General features: G+C 39.5%; 1 protein-coding gene across 5 annotated transcripts in view; it reads left to right on the plus strand.

The window, feature by feature from the left end:
• The window catches only part of LOC124156635 (anaphase-promoting complex subunit 7), a 252,895-nt gene that overhangs the window by 80,462 nt on the left and 146,606 nt on the right, over positions 1–25,827 (plus strand). For 4 of the 5 annotated variants that reach the window (XM_046531292.1, XM_046531296.1, XM_046531295.1 and 1 more), the window contains exons 7-8: positions 1,541–1,783; positions 16,102–16,230. In XM_046531292.1, coding sequence (XP_046387248.1) covers positions 1,541–1,783; positions 16,102–16,230 — 372 coding nt within the window. The remainder of the gene's footprint in view (positions 1–1,540; positions 1,784–16,101; positions 16,231–25,827) is intronic. The other variant, XM_046531293.1, reaches the window with a different exon arrangement.

Raw genomic sequence — 25,827 nt, forward strand, 5'->3', positions numbered from 1 at the left:
TTCTCAAACTACTCCTTGATCCTTTCTTTAAGAGAGGACAACCCCAGCATGTGCCGTGTAATCCCTCAGTAGAGTCCTGAAAACAGCCGTTCTCTCCCCCTTCCCTTTTTCTCCCGCGGGGAATTCCCCAGCTTGTTCCCTCATTTGAGTGGCCAATGGCCTTTCCTTCTCTTTCCCTCTCTCCTAGAATTTTGATTGATAAATGTTCTTTCTCTCCAGTCCCTTTTTGCCTTTGAGTGAGTGAGATGTAAGATCCGAAACTATATTCCACTACATATATGGCACGAAACTTTGGTACCTTTTCGGATCGGCAGTTTTTTCCTAAAAGTGCCATGTCGGATTTAAGGAGGTTTCGTGCCATCCCATATCATGCAATTTCGGTTTAGTGTCTTAAATTGACAGCAGTCCCAAAGTATTGAAACTTGGTATTTTAAAAGTGCTTTTTTGTATCAGATCAAATCCCTGGGTGTCATCAGACTAGGTAATTCGTGTGCGAGAGAAGAAAGGTGCCGAGAGAAAGAGGGAAAGGGAAGGGGCCTGCTCTGAAGGAGAGCACTGCAGCATTTCAGCCATTAAGTTGGCTCAATGTTATCTCAATGCTGGCTAATTTCTAATTTTTGCAACAAAAAATTAGTTCACAAGACTATGAATGCTCTCAAAATAACTTATGGTATAGTACACTTGATTGCAGTTAAAGTTTTGTGGGTACCCAAAAGAGTCACCGCTGGGAATTCAGTGTTCTTGAAATATCGATCCAGGGGAAGAAAATAGATTGTGACATTCATGGGTTCGATGAGGGGTTTTTTTCCTTTACTTATCAAGTTAGGCAATATTGTGGAAATTGAATTGAGATAATATAACTGCTTGTTTTCGTTGAAATGTGATCACTGAGAGGACAGATTTGTCATTAATTGGGATTCTTACCTCACATATGGGACTCTCATTGCGTTCAAATGTTATTTTAATGCATACATAATTGCAAATTAAACAAAATATGGATGAAATCTTGGATTAATTGATTATTTTAGCTATCGTTTGGGTTAGTGTGCGTTCAAAGTTGTTATATATGATCTTAAAATTTGGAGGTGATGGCAGTTGACAAGATGGATGTCATGCACTCATATCATTCACGGAATCATTCAAGCAAATTAGAACATCCTCTAATTTTATTGGAATGATGGGAAATTTCTGCAATAGACTGTGAATGATGCTCATTCGCAACGTCATTGAAATGATCTTGTGAAGAATCATTCATCGTACATGGGGCACACAATTGCCCAGGTTAGAATTGCATTAATGTCTCATTGTGGTATGCAATTTTATGAATGCACAAAGAAAATGAGATCATGGACTATTTTTCCATCTCACATCCATGCATTCTCTCCTGTGTCCTAGCCATTCACTGCTTTACACGATGCAATTTTGACTGTGCCTTTGTAGCCTCATGTCAGATTATGCAATCACATGCCCCCTATAAAACAGAGACAAAATTTGATTGCATTTGCTCTGGTGAATTATTGCCTGTTTGTTTCCTTTGCAGGCATGCTTAATCGACCCACGAAATGTGGAAGCATTGATCTTGAAAGGGTTAGTCTTGCTGGAGATGAAGAAATGGCAAGAGGCCGGCCTTCATTTTCGAGAGGCCATGCTTCTCGCCCCGCATCGTTATGAGCCTCATTGTGGCCTTGCTGATTGTTACATCGCAATGCACCGCACTCGGGAAGCACTCACTGTCGCGTCAAGTGCATGCAAGCAACTGGGACAGACCCCACGTGCCCTCACTGTAAGTCTATTTGTATCTTCTCAATTGCTCTGTCCTCAGCCACACCTTCAATGGTCCTGTAAGTGCAGGCATTTGCCTTGACCCTATCTAGGCTCAGCTCAGCTCCAAATCTTCTCTTAGTTGCAATAATTTGTGAACACACTTTTTACAGCAATTATGTTTTGCACGTAGGAATGTGCGAGTACTCGAAAATTTGAGTCGAGTTGAGTAGTTGGTATTTGACTCGAGTGCTTAGAGTGGCACTTAACGAATGTCAATTTGAGTCAAGTAGTAATGCTTTCAGAGCCATCGAGGCCAGTAAGTCCAAAAATTTGCGTATAGGAGATGCTATCATGAAACTCATATGAGAATATTGTTTATAAATTCGATAAATAGTTTTATTGCCTTGGGCCGAGAGTTTCGGCTTGCTGTGTACGTAGCTGTTAACGGCTATAGTAGTTGATGTGGGCACTGAATACCTTTTCTAAACTGAATTCTTTTTCACTGAATAAAAAATGTAACTATTAGGTTATAGAGGCAATGCTGGTTTTTTCCGGTTTTTCATTTCACAACCTTTTATACTTTTTGAGTACTACGTACAACTGATAATTATTTTTCTTTATTCCTTTGTTGCATTTAATTTCCTTCTTGATCTGACAAAAGAAGAGTTGCTAAGGTTGATCAAACAAAGTTAAAAATAAAAAAATACATTTTGGTCTAAAAAGCTAAAGCTAAGTTTTATAGTTTGAATGCTTTGTCCGCCTAAATTCCATGAAAATTCAAGTTCCTAAAAAACCATTGATATAATTTTTGATAAAAATTCCCAAGGTTTCCAAATCTTGAAATTTTGGCTAGAATGTTCTTGTCCAGCCAGACAAGTCTGAAGCGAAGACAATTTTCAGATGACAGTATTACTATAACACGGAGACGACATAACCTGCTGCCTGAGCATGAAGAATACATAATTGGTTTTTCTGCATGAGACTTTGAAAGGAATCAAATACTACATGTTTCATTAACGTACATAATATTTATTACTAAGGTTGAGTCAGTTCTTAATTTTTTCAGTTTTCAGTACCGGTTCGGTTCTCCCCCATTGGTTCTCGGTTCTTGATACTCGGTTCGAAGGATAGACTCTTATTAACTGAATAAATGGCAAATTTAAATGAGCAACCACAAAAAATGAATGAAAATAATTTCACTAGAAACGTGAATTAGCAGGAAAGCTCTGTAAAAGAAACTTAAGATCGTCTCCATAATTTTATTTGCCAAGAAAAAAATTTAAATAACACATTGTTAAAGAATGCATGATCAACCAATATGTCACATTACAACAGTACATCAGGCACTGGTTCTTTCTCCAGGTTTTGATTTAACCCTCTCCCTACTGAAGTTCAAATGCCTCATTCTCCGCTCTCTCCTAACCCGGTCGAAACCGGCCGCCACCATTTAAGTCGCTCCTTCATAAACCCTGCCCTGCTATACTTGGGGCAGCCTTTTGAGCTTCATAGGCATATGTTTTATCTTGAGAGTGTTTATCTTTGCTAGCACAAGCATCCTTTTTATCTCTCGTTTTATTAAGAAGAAGCACAATGTCATCACATAAGCTAAAATCCCGAGACAATAAGGTGCTTTGTTCTAGCATGGTATATTAACTGGGAAGTAATGAGAGAAGATTCCAAAGCCATTATGAAGGGATTTTTATGTGGGCCAGTTTTGAAATGATGTGATACAAAAACTCTAGGCCAGCCCTGGGTTATTTTGAGTGATTGTCATATCAAATGGCGATATTTCTTTGTGTGTGGTCACACGCAAGCTCACACTTTTCCTATCTCTTGCAGCAAGGAGGTGAAGATCAGCTCAAATGAAAAGAAAATTAATTCCCCTCAGTTCTGTTTATGGGTGGTCACACACACACTCATACTTTTCCTATCTCATATGTAGGGCCATGCAAACATGGCAAATGCGATAACGTGAATTTTAAGACTAATTCCAGGGTTTTCCTGGGAATATGCGAATTTCGTGCTAGTCGTGATTTTATCCAATTCATGGGCGATTTTCACCAACTCAGACATGATTTTTATAATTTTTTTCTTCTGCTCATGCTTCTCCCACAAAATTGATTTTCAAGGTGTATATTTAAGCTACATTATTCTGATAAACCCGAGATTTTGATAGCTTTCTTAGCTAATTTTCAACTAGATATGGTAGAATAATGGTACTGTGCAATAGAAATTGATGATCGTAAATGAGTAGAGGTCCGTGAAAGTGGTTTTATTTTTTGCTAAAATTCGTTTTGAAACCATGTGATTTTGGCATTATATGGTAAATTTTGGCGGTGTTATTATAATGCTACAATTTTCCCACGTTTATAGCCATTTTATTATTTTATGCTTCACATTTCATGAATACTTATATTTTTAGTAAGCATTTTACATATCATTTAACACAATTTCGATTGTACAAAATTTCTGATAAAACTAAATGAAAGAAATGGTTCAACTTATATTGGTTCAAAGTATATGAATGGTTCAAGTATGTAGTCTTGGTGAATACGATTGGCAAACGGCAAATCCCCACTACTTTATATGTGTATACTTTAAGATTCATTCCAGAATTTTTGGAATGTCAAGTTTCTCTACACTCAATAAAGCCTTTAAAGATGCTTCAGTGGTAGGAACAACTAGCTCCTCCTTCGTTTCCTTTGACTGAGTGACTGTATGTTCAAATGATAGCTGTTGTTTTGCAGGTCCCCTTTCTTTCGCATGTGTAAGTGTATCGCTACCTATGTGCTTTAACAAACTGTCACATCTTTCAAATTCAAATCTTTTATCGCAAACTTTGCACAGTAATACTCTGTCTTTCACATAAAATCCTTCTGAGCTGAATTCACTTGCCCTGGTATGAACAGTATCACTAGCTTCAGGCATTTTAAAATTCCTATCCTTCGTTCGATATTTAAAGCTATGGAACTACGATAAAAAAACAGTCCAACCGCAAAACACAACCAAACACAATGGTGTTTTCAAACTGAGGGCTGGGTAGCTGCGGTATAACCTTAGTACTGTATAACTTAGAAATTGGCCGAAATGTTTCATGTCGTGGGTTCCCTTTCAATACCTCTCATCCAGGTGTTGAGAAAAGGTAGGACAGCAGCTAGATACAACAAAATCGCTTAGTTTTGATTACTGCTATTGCCAATCGGTTCTGGAAAGACAGTGAAAGAAGCACACATAACTAAACATAATAGGATTCGAAGAAACATGAAAAATTATTTCCCATTTATTGATCCTGAAACATCTAGAATGAGACGCTTTCTCACCTGAAGAATTAGATATTATATTGGGCCAATGTCGAAATGATTTTTTTTTGCAATGAAGCTCAGTAGACAGCCGAATATCCGACGATCCGTCGGCTGATAAGAAGAACTCCCTTCCTCCTATCCTTTCTGTTCCTTCCTTTCCTTCCCCTAACTGCTAGAGCTTCGTGCTTTCAAATAACCATACGTTTCTATGGGCGTAGTCAAGTACAAGCTCCCAGAGCTCCGAAGCACTGGAAGCGAGTCTTTGCGTGGTCCAGTACAAGCTACAAAAGCTCCCGTGGCGCTCTCGTACGTCACGCATGACGTCACTATATTCGCTTCTCTCTCGCTACAAACGCTCCCAAGAAATAGGTAGGGCGAGCTGGAGCGAACCGGTTTTCAGCGCGAATTTGAACGGGAAGGAGGGCAAAAGAAAATGGTGTTCATAGCAATTGTGGACCTGGCCAGCAATTATATGATCATTTGGAGTTGATGGAAGAAGTTGCTAAGAGAGCCAGGATGGTAAATGCTAAAAACATAAATGGTTAAAGAACAATCGGGGGATATTACGGTGAGGCAGGTTTCACAATTCAGAGTCAATGTTCGCCACGGGCCAGATCGAGGAAGAAATTGAGCGGCAAGCCCAAGATATCTTATAAAGTTGGTTGTTGTGATAATTAATTATACACTAGCTGACCCGGCGAACTTCGCACCGCCTAACATTCAATGAACTTATAGTTTAGTTGCAATATTTATAAATAAAGAGCGGCTGTATCGTTTTAATCATATATGATTTATTGTATATTAAATGAGAAAGTATTGATGAAATAAAAATTATACGCATTCAGTTGTTGGCTATTTGTGTTATTAACCGAAAAAAATGTTTTTAGGTCTAAGTCCGTAGCGTAGACTTGGCTCGTTCACGGGGCAGGTTAACGCAACGATAGACTGACGCTTGACTGATATTCAAAATAGTGTAAGAAAAGCCCTTATAAAGCAGCATTAGTATCAAATGACTTTAGGCGCGCCAGTTATAGTATCTCTGTTTGGAAAAAATGCACTGCATAAACGTGCTGCATGCGTAAATGCACCACGGTGTGCCCAACACATTCGGGTTTATTTTCTTGCGTCAAGCGCCTTCTGATAAACAGTAGTTTTTGTTTTGTTATCAGGCGCAAGACAAAGCAAATGAAGCTAAATAAAAATAGCGAAGCGAAGCAGAGACGCGGCAAGGGGGGTTTTTGGGGGTTAAACCCCCCCAAAAGCTCAGAGAATCTTTTTATAAAACATTTGTTATTAATATTAGGGGGACGGATGAGTCACAAAATATTTAAATGTTCACACAGCCGCAAAACATACCATTTTGAACCTTTTATCCTAAAAAATGTCTTGGGAGGGCCCCCACACCTCTCGCTTACCTTGGCGAGTTTTCTATACCCTACAGACCCGCCAGTATTAGCTGCGCCTATCCTTAATTCCTAGCTGCGCCCTTGAAGCAAAGGAAGAAATACAGCGGATAGTTTACCGACTCGTAATCATACCATATATTATTTACCCTTAGAAAATCATGGGTTTTCACTGGCACATGAGAACTAACATCACAAAAACTGAAAGACTGACCATGCGATTTCTTAATCGTATTCACAAATGCAACACGAATTGGAAGTTGAATACGTTTAAGCTCAAAAGGGCATATAAGTTGGGATCATGGAATCTTCGGACTGAGAACTTCCTCATCTTTGAATTTTCCTTTGAGTATAGTGGCGTGAATCACTTTCATTATCAGTTTTTTAAATAACCAAACACGTTCCGTTGGATAGTTTTGGTTGGTTTAGGTTTCGAAAGATCATGAACACAGAGCCTACCTTTAGCTGTAAATCGTGCCGTGGTAAGCCAGGTGCGTCCAAGGACTTTAAATATTCAGATAGATAGTTGGTGACTTCGTCTTCGTTTATTACAAAGTTAAAAGATTTGAATTCTGGAAGAGTACACGGACATTACTGATAATCAACAATTGCTTGGAGATTTGTTTACACTTACGGTAGTTATGTGTTTGTTGACAACTCAATTCGAGCTGAGCTTACCTCTAATTCAATTATTTTAATACTATTTTAATATTACTTTAATATTTTTAACATGTTTGAACATTTAAATTTTTTTAATATTGTTAAAAAGATCAGTCAATACATTAGTAAAAATGAAAAAAAATCTTGTTTTTTTGACCGTCTTAACAATCAACTCCTCAAACATATCTCTAAGATAAAGTTGAATTTTTTTTGTGAACTTTTCCTATTTTTTAATGTCCTATATGTTATCCGGGACTGAGACGAGTCTAAAGAGCCTAATGTCACTAAAATCGGTGTAGCCGTTCTCGAGTTATAAGTGTTCTAACTAACACGATTTTCGACTTTCTTTTATATATGTAGATATATAATATTATTTAATTATTAGTGGTTTAAGCTTGAGCTAGCGAGAAGTGGAGATAGAAAACGGCTATTCGAAATTAATAAGGCATGTGGTGAGTTAACTTTCCGGTCGAAACACTCCGTCTGTTACTTCTGTTAATTTTGTAATTTATTTTGACTTATTTGTTATTTAGATCAATTATTAGTCATTTGAACTTGATGTTGCGTGAAATTGAGATAGAATATGACTTCTTAGGTTAGGGTACGTGAACTTCTAGTCAAAGTATTCCGTTTGTTGCTTTGTGGCGGCCAACCTTTCTCCATGAAGATTGTATTCTCTGTTAAATGATGATATCTTCCTCTAATCTTCAACTTAAGTTTAATCAATTATTGATGTTCGGTTGTATTTTACTTATGTAATTTTCTTAAGGTCAGGTTGGCACGCATTGCATTTATGCTTAAGGCTTGTTGTTGACGAGATTGGTTCAAAGTGTAAGACTGCTTTTGAGACTGTCATACAATGTTATGAGTGCAATTGATAAATCGTAGAAAGGACACTCCACTTAAGACCTTTTTACAGCTACATAAACCCGTACGAGTCTAAATGTATGAACGCGAGAAAGAACACGAAATGTACCGTACGGTTGCGTTGGTGCACGTTAAATGGTTACACGTGTAACCACTCAACTTGTGCAAATGCATGATCGGCAAATTGAACCTATTTTAGCTTGGTTCAAACATTCGTACATGTTCCGTTTCAGTCCACAAAAATAATTCACGCAAACAGGCATTAACTTGTACGTGTATCGTTTAACCTCTTCCATACGCAGGGCGTGATTTCACGGCCTGAATTTTCTGATGCTAAAGGAGGAAGGCCGGCTTTTCACGGCTTGAATTTTTCGAAGGTAAAGGCCAAAGGCCGTGTTTTCACGGTCTCGCGGTCAAGCATGCCAAGTGGGACCCAACCGCCATTAGGGTCCCTCGGCGCAAGAGGTCCGACCCTTTCCTATTGTCCGTGTGGGGATTACCTCGGCCCATTCCAGCTCTCAGTGTCCCACTCAAGGAAGGTGCTCATGGTCACTTATTTGTTTATAAGGTGGAATAACTAAAAACGTAAATGTTGCATTTTTTGAAAATCAATGTGAGTAATTACATTCTGTATGTTCTACTGATTGGTTCCAAATTTTAAACGGAATTCTAGCGTTCATATTAACGGAGTTGATCATCACCTAGAACAATTTTTGGAGACACTAAGGTTAGATGTTTAATTGTTATTTTTATAACTTACTAGCAAGTTTATAGGAGCGATATTGTAATGATTTACATCTAAAAATATACGTTACTCTGTTAGCTACATTCTAAGTGTACATTTGCGGTGAAATTCGATAGAATATCCGATTTAACTTCTATGAAAAAAAAGCCCTCGTAATGTAATAAAATTTGATTCTCTCAGTTCTTTGTCGTGAGCCAAAATTACAGCGGCTATTTTTAATAACCTCTTACCAACCTTTGAATACAAAGGTATTATAAACGAATTTCGCTATAAATACTGATTAATGCATATCCTAAAAATTCGTAAATTTAATGTACCAATTGGGAATGTTTTACGTAGAAACATGTTGTGAGAAGCATTCCATACCATTGCAGGAATAAGAACTGCTCTACCCAGGTAATTACTCTCATATTGTAAGTACTCTCATTGGTGTAAGTATTCTCCTACTGAAATATGTACGTGGAAGATGATAACCTCACTCTTCTCGGAAAAGCTCACTTGGCTATGATATAGTGCCGTTTTGCTGAAAACCCAAAAAGTAATCGTAGAACTTCGTTTAAAAGTTCTACAGGCATTGCAAAATGAAAGGAATACATTGATGAACTGACATTTAATGCAACAGTAACAATTTAAAAAAATTAAAATTGCACTGGCAACAATAAACTGACCGCAAAAGTATGCCGGGATGGGCTGCCTTCGGGAAAAAGGGTCGAGGATTATATTTGCTCAGTTGCCGTGGAAAGGGTCCGGCACCCCGCTAGAATAGGTCATTAAGGGGAGGGAGAGACTACCTGGTCAGCCCCAAGCCGAAAAAAACTCCGTAAGGGGCGAAAAAGAAAATCTCAAACCCTTCGTAGAGGTAAAAGCAACTTCCCGCGAAGGAACTCGGCACGAAAAGGTTAAACGCAGGCTTTTAGGTGAGTTAAGTTAATTAGGCTTGTTTTTGGTTTCATTGAAATTTCTCTAATAAGGTGTTTAATCAGTCTTATCTTCTTTCATATGTATCATATGATCTGCTCTTTATAGTTTAAGTTAATCACCTTGTTGTTAGAGGATTTGCAAACCAGTGGGTAAAATCTTCAGGACAAGCATCGGTCTGTTATGGTGTTCGATCATGGTATCCAATGAAGATCTAATATTGAATAGGTTTCTTGTGGTGTACCCCATGGTCATTCTCTTTTTGTCATTTATATTACTGACCTCTCTAACAATCTAATCTCTGCATTCCTCAGGTTTCTTCTTTTTAAGTAGCGGAATTAAAACCTTCATCACAAATCCTCCACCCAATATCTCTCCTCATAGATCCTACGTACTAGTTCGAAAAACATTTTCTTACGATCTTTCCAATGCTCCCACAGGATATTGTCCATGCCCACTGCTTTCCTAGCCTTCATATCACAAAGGGATCTCTTGATTTCCGAATCTAAGATCCCTGGCCCAAGATTATCCTCCTACACTTCACTTTCATCCTTTTAAGTCAATTTCTCCGGCCTGTTTCTTCTGTCATGCAGATCCTCCGCGTATTCTTTCCATCTGCTTTGTACCTCTTCTCGCTCGGTTAGCATCCTCCCAACTTTAGACTTAATCTAAGCCATGGCTTGTCCTCTTTTGCCGCCCGATAGCGACTTAACTTTGGCATACTTCTCCATCCTTCTGGAACTTTTCCATTTCCTCACACTGTCTTTTCCACCAAACTTCCCCTGCCCTCTTAGTTTCACGTCGTAATTGATTATTTAGCTCCCTATACATTCTTTTGCCCTGCTCTGTGTCCACGTTCTTCCACTTCCTTCTCTCCTCCACCTGTTTTACCTCCATTGCCTCCGTAAGCCAAAGCTCCTTCTGCTGTCAATGTAGCCAATTGACTTCTCCACCGCTTTGACTATTCCCATTTTATTATTATCCCACCCTTACTCTACAGTCTGTGTACTTCCAATCACCCAGATACTATTGTCCACTAGTTCATGATATGTATTCTCTCCTCGTAGTCCCCTTTAGCACTTCCAAATTCCATTTCCTTGCCTTCCTACCTTTCATTAGCCTTTTGAATCCTATGTTGCATTTCATGAGCACTAGGTTGTGGTCTGCATCCGAATCCGCTGCAGGGAAGCTGCGGGAGTTTTTCACACTATTCTTATAGGTCTATCTTACCATGATGTAGTCAATCCCCTTAAATCCCGTGGACTTTTCTATGTGTACCTTTGTCCTTCATGATGATTGAACTATGTGTTTGTGATGAATAATTTGTTTCTCATGTAAAATTCAGCTGCTTTTTCTCCCCTGTCATTCTGTATTCCTAGTCCAAAATCTCCTATATTGTGTCCATCCCTGCCTTCCCTGACTGAGGTATTCCAGTCCCCCATCACTACCAGATTTTTCTTACCCGGTGTGTCTCTAGTTATTTCCTGAAGCTGTTCATACACCTCATCTACTTCTTCCTCCCTATGATTGCTAGTGGGCATGTGCACTTGAACTACCATAAGGTTGGTGGGTCGTGCCTCCATTTCTACCACCAGAATCTTATCGCTTACCTGGTCTGTACCTACCTCGTGCTTACCCATCTTCCTGTTTAATACTAAAGCTACCCCTCGCTGGCTTTCTTCCCCTCCACTATATATAACCCTATACCCATCACTCCAATAGTCCCCCCCATCCCTCCACGTCACCTTGCATAATCCTAAGATATCTATCCTCCCTTTATCCATTTCCCTTTAGATGTTTTCTAGCTTCCCTGCCCGCAGCATTGTCCTGACATTCCACGTCCTACATTTATTGCTCCCTTCTTCTCCGTATTCTTGGTCTTCTTTGTTTCTCTATTGATTGCTGCTGCTGTCTCTGCAAGGATTTCGCATTTGATGACCCTGAGAACCTTGCCAGCCTCGCTGCCATAAACAACACTTGCCTTTTGGGGGCGGGTCCCGGGCGATGAGATTCCGAGGCTCATTTGGTTGTACTCCATGTTTTCAGGGAAGAGATAGTTGGTATGGTTTCCCACTTCCATTCCAACAGTGTTTTTTCATGTGACACCAACACGTGGACTACCTATCGTCTGGATCGTACCCTTTGACCTATCTAGGATGGGTGGCCCTACTGGGAGTATTGAAGAATGAATCCCACCAGTACAGCTCTAGGGGTCATAGGAACACGCAAGCCTTTCCACCACAACAAGGTTGTAGCCCATGGGAAAGGATGATCAACATGGAAAACTATGTTTTTTTGTCAAAGATAATTATCTGGTAGCAACAATAAATTGACAAGGTCCTCACTGTTTGTTATCTTCAAATGCACTGGCACTGCAAGGGGGGAAATTAGCAGAGCGGTAAGAAAATTGCTTCTCGTATTGTAGCCACCACTGCTGCTTATGTGCCGCTCGCCGCCTGCCACTGGTAACATATCCGAGGCCCAATGTACACGCATTCTGTAGAGAGTTAACCCTTTCGCTACAAACGACGAAAATATGTGGCAGGACGTTTCTTGACCTATGAGATAAAAGCCGAAAATTTTCGTCTGAGATTTTCCTATGCTGGCGAACGAATGCCGAAAATACACATTTCCTTACTCTCCTCCTTTAATGACATTTGTGGGTACGCTAAGTCTTAGTTAAAACTCCTACTAATTGGAGCATGGAAACATCATGGAAATGCATCGGATGTGATTTACCTCTTTGCAAATTAGGATGTTATCATCAATATCACCAAGAAAATGGAGTTGAAGTAGGGAATTCAATTCAATATAAGGTAAGGCAAACTTCTTTCAAATAAATTAATATATTCTTAAAACGTAGACAAATTTTAAAATAAAACACTTAAATATATTTCAAGTTATTGTAAGTTAATTGAATTAATGAAGTAATTAGATTTTATGCAACTGAAGGAAAATTATGTTATGTCTTGGCTATAATCAGTTTCCATTTCAGTTAAAGAATAAATACATCAATATCCAACTGGTCAATTGTGAACAGAGAGATGAAAACATCCCTCTGCACTCTTTCATTCTGGACCAGGCCCCCCCCCCCCTGGGTCATATTGGCGTTATGAACACTAATCGATGAGCGAAGTGCGGCTGCTGCTTGCACCCACCAATATTCGTCTCCTTTTCTTATTAGCAGAAAGTTCATAGCAAGGGTTTGGGCTACGCCCCCCCACCCCCCCACACCACCCCTTCCACCCCCCACTCCTGCCGTATCGGCCACTAGAGGGTTTTTCCGGGGTAATGCTTATTCCTTTCCCCCTCTGTGTCTAAAGGCCACTATGCGTGCTGAATGATGATGATTTTTCCGTTACACATGGCGAATGAAATTATTCGTCGTGTATAAAGGAAAAATTCATGTATGTGTGATCATTCAGTGAAAATTCGACCATTTTTTATTTTTCTCTACAGGCATCCCCCGAGTTACGTAAGAGATGCGTTCCGGCAGACTATGCGTAAGTCGAACCTTAGCGTTGGCGCTTCAGAGATTGCTGTATAACAAGTTGTATCGTACAGGAATGAGCGCAACCACAAACGCCACCACATCCATCGCTAGAACTGCAAATTTTCACGTTTATTTGACTTGGGATTTATAAGCGATTTTTCTACAGAAATGTATGAAATTTCCTTCGAGGAATGACAAAAATGGGTCACTTTATTATTTTTAGCACGTAAAAAACTCTATAACTATTCGATATTTTTTCTACCATAGGTTGTACGAGCGAATATCTGCTTCTTCGCGCTCGCATTTGAAATACGGTTATCGCTTACGTAAGTACGGATTTACGTAAGTCGAGTCATACGTAACTCGGGGGATGCCTGTATATTTCTTTCTAGTTTTCTCTATCTTTCTCTATTTTGGCCGCTATCAAAGCCTTAAGCCTTAACAAAGGGACTTCTAGCCTTTTAATTGTGCATGAATGGAAGAAAGCCGATATAACTGCCCAGCCAGTAGGAGGTAACGCTTACGCAAGGAACCCCAAGAGGGACGGCACCTAGCCTCGAGGGCCCTATCCGTCAAACTCTCAAGAGGGGTGGGGGGGGGGAAGGGGAAAGGATTGGAGGTAGAATGAACGCTTAGCCCAAGGCCAAGAGTAAAACCAAGGAGGAGGGAGGGGGTGGGCTTCTAGCGAAACGTGGCTCAGCCATGAATGTGCCAACAATTTTGGAGGATTTTCCTATTAAAGAGAAAAACCCAGCAATCAAATCGTTGGATTGGATGGTTGGATCAAGGTAGAGTTTCAGAAGAACAAATCACGAATATGAAAACCCCAACAGAGTATTTAGAACTCTTTCTGGATATTTAAGTGATTGATATCATTATCAAATATTCCAATTTATATGCTGCAAGTAAGGGCGTAAACTTTGAACTGACTGTCAGTGATGTTTGGGAATAATTTTCCTGAGTGGTTACGTCTCTGTTCCAAGATGACGTATGTTTTGGGAGCAAAGACCAGATTCATATAATTCTCTAGTTAGTAATGCAGTGAGACGACCAATTTGAAACAATTATTTCAAATTTGCATGTAGCTGACTTGAACCACATGGACAAGTTTTCCATGCTGCAACCTCTCATTGAGGTACTGAACATTTGCTGGTTACAGCCTTATCAAGGGAAAACCCAAACACTCAATACCAAGAATATGGTGTATGTGCTTGAATTGTTTTGCAATTCACTGAGGCACTCACTACACAGCATCCTGGTAAATACCATTTTGTGTTCGACAAATTTTTCACATGCATTGGACTCCTTGATAAACTTCATTCCATGGACCATCAAGCAACAGGCACAGCGATAAAAGATTGTGTAGACAAACCTCCTTTACTATCTGATGTAACCCTAAAGAAAAAATAAAGGGGCACATTTGATTACCGAATCGATGGAAAAGGCAATATTGTTTGTAGATGGAACAGTGCTGTGACTTTTGCATCTTCTGGGGTTGGTGTCAATCCTTTGCAACAGGTCAGTCATTATTCTCTTAAGCAGAAAAAAAAGATACAAGTTACTCAGCCAAATTTAATCAAGGTCTATTATCAGTGTATGGGAGGAGTGAACCAAGCTGATGAAAATATATTGACCATTATCGAGCATCAATCCGTGGAAAGAAATGGTACTAGAGCCCTTTGTTATTCTGCTTTGAACTGGCTTTACAAAATGCTTGGCAATTGCAAAAAATAAATGATGTGAAGCCAATGAATCTTCTTGAATTTCGTCGCCGTGTGGCTTGTCACTATGTATATAGAGATTATGATAATACTGCTAAGCCTGGTAGGAAAGGGAGACCATCTATGAAGCGTAACCTTGACTCACGTCATGAAGGCATGAATCATACGATTGTAAAGCAAGGAAAGCAAACTCGCTGTGTCCTATGTCACAAAAATACCACTTATCAATGTAAGAAATGTGTATCCTTACATGTTAATTTTCACCATTGATATCACTCTTAATAGTGAGTTAATAAATGTATGAATCAAATGATTTGGTTGTTATCATTGAGTACATCATGGTAGTGTATTTGCCTATTGTTCCATTTTTGGAACACCTTATAATTAATAATTGGCTAGAGATACATTGATTTTTCTTTCGGATATTGTTTTCATATGTATTTTTATCTAGATACATAATATGTAAAAATCAGGGTAAAATTCGCATTTTTCAAACCTTTGGCATAAATGGGTTAATAGGGAGGACGGCTATCCTTTACCTTCATCATTCAAACGGCTCATCCAACAATGAAATTCAAACCGAGCAAATCAGCGTGCGCCTGTCTAGCCTTATGTATGTATAAGAAAGGATTGCTGACCATTTGGACCTGATGGTGGGAGCTGGAACGCACCTAAAACTGTCGTCCCCCGAAAATGAGTCGATGCGGAATTAACCCAGAAACCAATCGTCTATGTATCATTGTAATTATGAAATGAATCATCAGAGATACAATAAAATAATAAATATTGCCAATTTTATGATATTTCCTAGGATGAAGTACATTAGGAACGAAAGTGACCTTAAATTTGTGACCACATGCCTTGCAGGCAGAAATTTGAAGTGTTTTTGAGTTCGTGCTACGTGCCACTAATACTGACCATGAGTAAAACTTTTAAAATTGGATTATAAATATCAAATTGAGTTATGTGGTTGCCAAAAATTGTTGCCATTCCCTCTGTTATTCATTAGTTTTCATGCTGACTTCAGTTTTATTTATGCAACTTTTGAATTGTGCCCTATAGGCTACAATTTGGAATTTTTTTCTGACTCACAATGCTTACCTCTTTTTTTGACCATAAGGTAAAACTTCATCAGTTATGTCCTTGTTTTAACTTTTAAATTTTATTTTAGTTATTCTCGCTGGTTATTAGTGATCTTGTTATGCTGACCTCATTTTTCTCTGCACAGCTTTATGCTTCAGTACTAATGAAAGATCCTGTGGGCTCAGCCCGTGCCAAAGGATTGCTTGAGAAAGCGTTGCAGCAGGACCGCACACATCTGCCAGCTGTGTACCTTTTGGCTGAAATTTATGAGCAGGTAAGGAGTTTCATGGGGCTAAAAACATTGCTTACTAATCTAAAATGGAAAAATGATTCATGTAGTTCATTTGGCATTTAATGAGGAGATTGAGGCATATGAGTGCAGGCTAGCATTGGCCAAATAGGCATTTATGGTTAGGAATGAGAGTATCTTAATGTAAGAGGTCACAGAAAAAGGCTTGTGATGAGTCTGATGCAGAATGTGGCCCTTTAAAGTATGGAAATGGAGGAGGAGGAGGATGAGAGAGCAGAGGCAGTTGAGGTGTGGTGGAGGACGGTGAGGAGGGAGCAAGTGCAGTGAGTGAGTCGTGGTGGGTGAGGAGGGGAGACAGAAGGTTCATCTTCATCTACATCTACATAATACCCCGCAAGCCGCCTAAAAGGCGTGTGGCAGGGGGTGTTAGGACACCAGCCGTTTACAGCTATTAAGAAAAAAAAAGAAGTGCTCTAACGAGGTTGGGACAAGCGTTTATTAAAGTCCTTTATTGTTCGGGGGAAAAACGAATTCCCATATCTATCCGTTCGGCAAAAAATCTCTTAATTTATCGCTTCTGTCGGACCTGGAAATATAGTGTGGCTCTAAGATTATGTTCTCTGTGTCGCTCTTAAAGATATCCATTCTTAATTGTTCAAGCAATCTAAGCCTAGCGCGCAGCCTCCGAGTCTCCAACGGCTCCCAGCCTAATTCGCTTAATTCTATATTATATACAACCCGATGTGTGACAGATACCTCACTCATTGACCACTGACCACTCATTCACGTATACAAATTCCCGACCACTTCCGGACGTCCTGGGAAGACGAAATTTTTACAGGTCGTGGAGAAAAAATATTCATCGGGGGGAAAAGTCCGAAAACTCGAAAAAGTCGATCGGTTTTCGAGATATATCGATCCGAATTAACATTGGAGCCTTATGGGACTAAAACTTTTTCCATTCGTTGCCTACTTTTCAATGTCACGGAAACGTGAAATTTCACTGACGGAAACTAGATTTTTTGGCCGATTTTTCGATGTGAAATATTTTGCCATTTTTTGTTTATAAGTATTTTTTATATTTTTCTTAAATTTCCAATGCTTTTCTTATGGGCCTCTCTTTGGATTTTTTTAAAACCAACTTTATATCGTTGTAGGAATAAGTCCTTAACGTATGAGATACTAGATTTTTTGGTTGATTTTTTGGTGTGGTTGTTTTTCATATATTTTAATTTTAAGTATTTTTTTTTTACTTTTTAAAATTTCCAATGCTTTTCTTATGGGCCGAATTTCGGAATTTTTTCACCTATTTGCAATAATCCTTGGACAAATTCACTGAAATGCAAGATACTAGATTTTTTTTTCAATTTTTCGGCTATCTTCATATATCCATAACACGAACGAATTTCGAGTAATTAACGATTTTGTATTTCCATTGAAATTGCGACTCCTACAACGTTTTGCTTTTTATTGTATTACTCTCGAAATATGGATGTCATAGGGCACACTTCTGTTAGATATGACAGTAAAGAATGTGACCATATAGTATCGTCATCTTTAAACCCCCCGAAACCCCCTAAAAAATTAAAATTTGCACATAAGTAACCTTTTCGGGTACTTTTCGTCACAATTCCGCCGCTTTTCCAATCCTTACCACTCATCGCTACGGAATTGATGTGGACGATTGATCACCGCTGGCAGTAAAAACCTATAAACCCCCGGTAAACCCTCATACACCCCCCCCAAAAATTAAAATTTTGCATTTAAGTCTACTTTTTGGGTACTTTTCGTGACTATTCCACCACCCCCAACGACTCATCCCCACAGAATTTATGTAAATGGATGGTGACCGCCAGGAGTACACACATTTAAACCCCTAGTATCCCCCTGAAATCCCTCCCAATCGTAAAATGTGTCATTTAGTCTCCTATTTGGGTACTTCTCGCAAACATTACGCCACACTACCCGTCCCCTCTGAGCTCTAGATCCGGAATATTTGGTGAGGGCGAGCAACCGTAAACCATACGGGAAAAAATACCAGAAACCTTTCGCTTTTCCGCCGAGTCGCCTTTCCGAGTAGTTTTCGCCACAATTTAACTGGTGCCCCAACCACTTATTAAAACCCCCGATAACCCCGTGAAACCTCCCAAAAATGTCTAATAAATCGCCTCTCCAGGTAAAAGAATCGTCAGACCACTGTTCCGGACCCCTAGGACTTATCGGCACGGAATTTATGAGAACGATTTGTGACCAATGGTTTAACACAAGTATAAACCCCCCGGTATTCCGTTGGAACCCCCGCAAAAAATGAAAAACTTGCCATTAAGTCTTCTTTTATGGGTACTTGTCACCACTATTACTCCGCATTGCACTATCCTTTACAATCATCGCTACGTAATCACTGTGGACGATTAGTGACCGCATGCATAACACATTAAAACCCCCGAATCCCCCTGGGCACCCCTCTCGGTGGAGAAGAGCATTAATGAAGACTAAGCGGAGCAGCCGCGTAGGCGAGGGGGAGCTTCAGTAACCCTCGGGCGGCGAAGCCGCCCTAATGTTCAAGCGGCGCAGCCGCTGTAGACTCCACCCATCTCAACTCACACTCAACCCCTGGGCGGCGAAGCCGCCCTCCAGCGAGGAACGGCGAAGCCGTTTCGAGGAATGAGTGGGGCGCCTCCCTACCCCCTGGCCGGCGAAGCCGGCCCCTAGCTGAGGTGAGATTATTCGAACTTTAAAAGTCTTCGAGCGTCCACAAATGTAGACGGCGAAGCCGGAACAGGGGCTTTTAAGGGGCGGAGCCCCTTAACGAGCGTGCGGAGCGTGCGAGTTAATGTATATAATGAACAACAGGGGGCCGATTACGCTTCCTTGTGGAACACCTGATGTAACTTTTACAACATCAGAGCTAATTCCGTCAAGAACTACTTTTTGTTTACGATCTCTGAGAAAGTCGCGTATCCAGTTTACAACTGTTTCGTTTAATCCGCATGACTGTAATTTGTATAAAAGTTTGTTGTGAGGTACAGTGTCGAAAGCTTTCTTAAAATCTAGAAATAGTGCGTCAACTTGTCTTTTCGATTCACCAGATTTTATAACGTCGTGAAGAAAGAGCGCGAGCTGTGTTTCGCAGGATCTATTTTTTCGGAATCCGTGCTGACAGTCATGGAGGAAGTTACGTCTGTCCAAGAAAGTCATGATATTACTAACAACGATATGTTCAAGTATCTTGCCTATAATTGATGTTAGTGAAATTGGACGGTAGTTGCCTGGGTCATTTCTGTTTCCCTTTTTGAAAATGGGTGTAACGCTTGCAATTTTCCAGTCATGCGGTAACTTCCCTTCGGAGAGTGACTTCTTGAATATGATCTCTAAGTAAGGCGCTATCTGTGGAGCTAACTCTTTGAGGACACGCGCGGGTATTCCCTCCGGACCCGGATATTTACTATTCTTAATCGATTGTAGTTGTTTAGTTATCCCATCACGTTTTATAGATATTTCTTCCATCAAATCCTCTGTATATGGGATGTCTAAATTGAATTGAGTATCGTCAGTAGTGTATACAAATTCGAAGTGGGCATTTTTAGTGTTAGCTTTGTCAATATTTTTGGTGACAAGTTTACCATCTTTATCAAATAACGAATCTACGGTTGAATGCTTTCCCTGAAGCTCTCTCGCCTACGACCAAAAGGATCACGGATTTTCTTCGAGTAATTCACCAAGTAGGTACTTTTTACTTAAACTTTTGCATTGCAGTTCGCATTGATTTCTTGGTTATTGAGCGTTGAGCAGCGTAACTTTCTTTAGCTTCAAGTTCCTTCGATTTATTACGAGACGTGATGGACTTTCTGTACAAGTTGTATAGTTTTCTCTGTTTCCTAAGTTCTCTTCTGACATCGTTGTTGTACGAGCAAGGTTCCTTATTATAGCATTTCAGTTTTTGCGGAATATGTTCGTTGATTCCTTGGCGCAGAATTTCTAAGAAACGTGTCCATATTACATCTGTGCTTTGGTCCTTTGATGTAACAACGAATTTTTTGTAGGAGTCATTAAGCATCTCGCCAAATTTAGTGAAGTTACATTTATCGATTAGGTAAATATTGCGTTTTGGTTTTACGGCTGACACCACATCAACTTTTAACGTTGCAAAGATTACTCTGTGGTCGCTTATACTGTCAATAATATCGACTTGTTTTATCAACTTAGGATCGCTTAATGCTAAAAGGTCTAATAGCTTGTTTCCTCTCATAGGTTTGTCAACTACTTGGGCGAGAGAGTGATTTGCAAGTATGTTGAGTAATACCTCGCTGATTTCTTTATTCCTTGAATTCGGTTTTACAGTGTAAGTATCCCAGTTTATGGATGGAAGATTAAAATCTCCCCCGATTACTATTACACCTTTACTGTCTCTCTGAGTAAATGCGGATATTTGATTTTCTAGAAGGTACATAATATCAACTTCGGAGTTCGGCGGTCTATAATAAGAGCAAACATGAATACTCCTTTTGTTTCGTTGTTTATATGTACACCATACGCTTTCAATTTCGTTGTCAATTATTTCGTGGGTGGCGCTTTGTAAATGGGATTTAACTGCAATAAAAACTCCGCCACCTGTTCTATTGCGTCGATCGCATCTGTAAATTTTATATTCTGGAGGAAAAACTTCGCTGTCGCTTATATCCTCCGTAAGCCAGCTCTCTGTCCCCATGACCACGTCTGCGTCCTGAAAAATATGCTCGATTTCGGCGCGCTTGTTTTTTACGCAATTAACTACAACAAGGTTAATGTCATATTTTGTAGTTAGAGTTTCGGTTGGTTCTTTTCAAGGCTTTTGTATACTCAGCGGGAGAATTTTATTGGCAGTACTAATAATATTTGATATTTTTTCTTTCTCTGGAGCACGCGTTTTGGGAATAATGACGCTATTGTCCGGCTTTAACGCTTCTAAGCTTACTTTCTTGTATATTTCGCATTGCGGATTTCCTCGGAGGCTACGTTCAATTAAATCTTTGATAACCCCACTAGATGACCTACCCTCTAGTCTAAAAAATACCTACAGTGCTCAAAAATCCTACGAGAAAGTAAGTAAGGTTTGGATGGACTGCGTGAAGAATGGATGTTATATACATGTAAGGTATTTGGTGAGGGAGAGGTATGAAGGAAATAGGATTTAAAAGAGTGAAGGAGAGCACGCCTTATTGCGAACTTGAGAGAGAAGTCCAACTTTGGAGGGGTGACGGGCCAGGCTTCAAAGCTCTCCATAAGGCCTTTGTGATTATAAGAAATTCTTATACATGTAGTAATTACATATGGGCCAATTTAACTATGCCCATAGTGATTGTAGTATCTTCCTATAGTATTTAAAGGATTACAAAAATATATTATTGAACTTAAGGAAATGTTTGTGGTGATCATGGGCCTATATAACTATGTATGTATACCTTATATGATTATAGGAATACAGTGAAACCTCAATAAAAAGAGACCCCAGGGTGCTCAAATAAACACTCGCTATAGCAAATTGCCGCTTTCGTGGAGATGGAGCAAATAATAGCTAGTACATATACCTATTGTGAACACTTAATCAGGAACAGGATTGGTGCGGCAACAGAGAAATTTCTATCCGATAAACGTATGTACGAGGGCCGTTTTTTTTTCAACCTCCGATCGCTCTGTGCAGACGCTATGCGGGCAGCAGGAAGCGGGCATGCGCTGTAGGCGACTGCGCAGCTCTCATACTACGCACTCCCTACGTTGGGTCCCAAAAATGTTGACAGACGGCCACAAAACTGGACGAATGGCGTCAGCTTTGGAGTTTCTTGAGCGTTATCATGATGGAGGAGGCAACTTTTTGAAATCAATCATGACTGGGGATGAAACCTGGATTCAATACGACACACCGGAAACAAAACGAAAATCACAACAATGGATGCATTCAAATTCACCAAACAAACCAAAGAAATTCAAACAAACCTTCAACAACAGAAAGACTATGGCTACTGTGTTTTGGGACCAACAAGGTGTGTTGCTTGTGGAGTTTATGGAGCCCGGAACCACAATCACTGCAGCGGTTTATTGTGAAACTTTACGACGTTTGCGTAGAGCCATTCAGAACAAACGAAGAGGAAAGCTGACCGCTGGAGTTGTTCTGATCCATGACAATGCCCGTCCACACACTGCTGGAGCAACTCAACGGGTTCTCGAACAATTTGGATGGGACATTTTCGATCATCCACCATACAGTCCTGACTTAGCACCCAGTGACTTTCATCTTTTTCCTGAACTGAAGACGTGGCTTGGTGGGAAGCGCTTTCAAACCAATGAGGACCTTAAAACCAATGTCAAGGACTACATGAATTCATTGGCGGCAACTTTCTTTGAAGAGGGTATTGAAAAGCTTGTCCACAGATATGACAAATGTCTCAATCTCTTCGGCGATTATGTCGAAAAATAACCATAAGTGTACCAATCTTTTGGTAATAAAATTATTGTTTTAGATGAAATTGTCTTTTATTTATAGCCTATCGGAGGTTGAAAAAAAAACGGCCCTCGTATAAATCCAGGTGAAAGGCAGTTTCTTTGTATCACTTAATTTCCTTACTTTAATAACAACTAGTCAAACAATTTATAAGTGTCGTACAGAATAAAAATGATGGAAAGCATTGCTTTTTCAATCAGTATGCCAATGCACAACCTATGAAGCCATTTTTGTGTGCACTTAATTAGTGCATTTACGTGATCATTCTCTTATTTTGGCATTTTCAGCTGAAAATTCAAACAATTACTAACAAAACTGTGTTGGGGTTATTAAATGCCTCAAATGCTTCCATTGGTGTATATTTATTGTTCCTGTACATAACCCGGCAGTTACATGAAATAATGTATCACATTTGTTTCTGCAGATAAAAACGGTGGAAGGTGGTAGAACGATCCTCCAGCCTTGTAAGACCTTTTCTATCATCTAATGTAATATCTTCATTATCTACGCTAAAAAGTTGGCTAAGGTTGCATAGTGATGAAATTAAAATAAAACTTACGAGTATGAATTTATTGATTTAACATTCTCAATAGCACAGCGAAGCCTCACAAGTTACCACCACAACCTCTTTCTTTTTTTGCCCAACCTTGTACTGTACATGAGTTAAAACAAATTCTATTGAAACTAGGCAAAAAACATAGCACCGGTCCCGATGGTTTTATTTATTTATTTATTTATTAGCTCCAGGACATGTGGTTACATGCATAGAACAAGTCAAGATACAGGAAAATAAAATATACATAGGTCATATATACATACAAAGTACCAGTCAGGTATTCCACGTCAACGAAGTAAATTCATCCACAGAATAGAAGGAATTACTGAGGAGGTATTTATACAGTTGGGATTTGAACAGTGAAAAGGGTCTTGTTTCCCTTAATTTATGTGGGAGGCAGTTGAACAATTTCACCCCTGCATAAAGGGGGTTTTTACTAAAGAGGGTGAGGCTATGAGTGACCACCCTAAAATCCTTGGACGCTCTGGTGTTATGATTATGTACATCAGCATTAATTTCAATACCAAAGAAACTTTTATGGAGACAGACAAAAATAACAGTAGAATATATATACAGACTAGGTAACGTTAGTATTCCTAGGGATTTAAAGTGTGTCCGGCAACTACTTCTCCCTGGAGTGTTGCTTAAGATCCTAATGGCCCATTTTTGAAGTTTAAAAAGCCTCGTAGTATGGTGAGAATGCCCCCAAACTACTTTTCCATATTTCAATCGGCTATGAACATGGGCATGGTAGACCAAAAGGGCTGTTTTAATATCTGAGAGAGCTTTAATTCTTCTTAATAAATAACAACCAGTTGCCACTTTGGTGTAATGATTGTCTATATGCACTTCCCAAGATAATGTTTCGTGAACATATAGACCTAGGTACCTGGTTTCAGCCGAAGAACATAATATTTTACCATTTAGCCTGAGAAGAGGAGTACAAATTCTTTCCCTCTGAGGAGTATGAAATTGTATAAAAGTAGATTTTTTTTCATTTACAAGAACTCTATTATTAACACACCACTTATTCATTGCATTGATATTATGTTGCACTTCATCATGGTTGAAGTATTTAGAGAACAGTAAATGTGCCATATCATCTGCATACATGACCACTGTCCCACCATTAAAATAAAAGGGGAGATCATTAATGTAGACGAGAAAAAGAAGAGGACCTAAAATGGAGCCTTGAGGTACACCTCTACTGACTGCCAGAGGAGTAGATGATGTGTGAGAACCAATACCAGAAGAGTAGATACTTACAACTTGGGATCTAGCACTTAAGAAAGATTGTATCCAGGTATTGGCAGTTCCAGTAATTCCATAACTATTGAGTTTGAGAAGTAAAATTCCATGATCAACTGAATCAAATGCTTTTTTAAGGTCGTAAAAGACACCTGTAACAGAGTTCTGGTTGTCAAGTTCAGTTATCACTACATGAATGAACTCAGCCAAGGCAGTTTCAGTAGACCTATTTCTCATGAAACCAAATGAGGAACTTGCATGGGTCGTAAATTGCTCGAAAAACTATTTTGAATAAGTCAAATGGATACATTAGCTCGCAAAAATACCTTCAGTTTCTCCATTCAACATCAAAAGAAATAAAAAAATTGCATTTAAAATTGAGAAAAATTTCTCTGAGCCGACCACTGCGCGAAGACACCCGAGCGTTGCCGAGGCCAGGCGTGACGTCATAGGTGCCTAAACAACCGTAGGGAGTAGGAAAATAGGCTGAGCGCATGGTGTAAAAATTTTTTGAGGGAGTATTTAGCCGCTCATCGTCACTTTATTTTGTTCTGTTATTCTTGGGCAAGTTTTCCTATTGCTATTGTGCCTAGATTATTACTTGGGATATTAATAATGCGGCATCGGGATGATGAAGTACAAGCGTTTCACTTCGTATGTTTTAGTGATCAGAAAAATGGATGATAACGTTGCCACTCGTTCGAATAGTATGTACACCTGAAATTCATCTACATCTACATAATACCCCACAAGCCGCCTAAAAGGCGTGTGGCATGGGGTGTTAGGACACCAGCCTTTTTTTAGGACACCAAAATTGATGTCACGACCCTCATGGAATTTGTTAAGACAAATTATTGCTATACGTCGGCGGCAATTCGAGTTGTAAAAAAACTTGTAATACTGGAGGATAACGATCGTAAGCTGTGCAGTTGACATTAGAGTAAGCTGTGCTGTTGAATTTGGCAACGCCGAATTAACGGAGAAGGTAGTCCTATCCGTCGTACGGTACGAATTCACAGCAAAACAGTCTGCACACCATCCACATGTGAGATCGCGAATCGGTTCCGCTACCAACACACACACAAGCTATAACCTATTTCAATAATATAGGTAAATCCATAAACAATATACTAGCATATACCATAAAAATATAGTGGGAAATAGGCAAATACTCTTATCAAAAACTGGATGTCACTGTCACATTCTTATATTCTTCACGTACAACTTACAATAACAGAACTTGTTATGATGAAAACAACTATTGATTCACTGATTTAAACCCTTAAATTAGCCCACACAAGTGACACAGGTTACTTTTCTCACTACTATTCGTTGAAAT

This window comes from Ischnura elegans, chromosome 3, assembly GCF_921293095.1.
Source record: "Ischnura elegans chromosome 3, ioIscEleg1.1, whole genome shotgun sequence".
Classification (NCBI taxonomy): domain Eukaryota; kingdom Metazoa; phylum Arthropoda; class Insecta; order Odonata; family Coenagrionidae; genus Ischnura; species Ischnura elegans.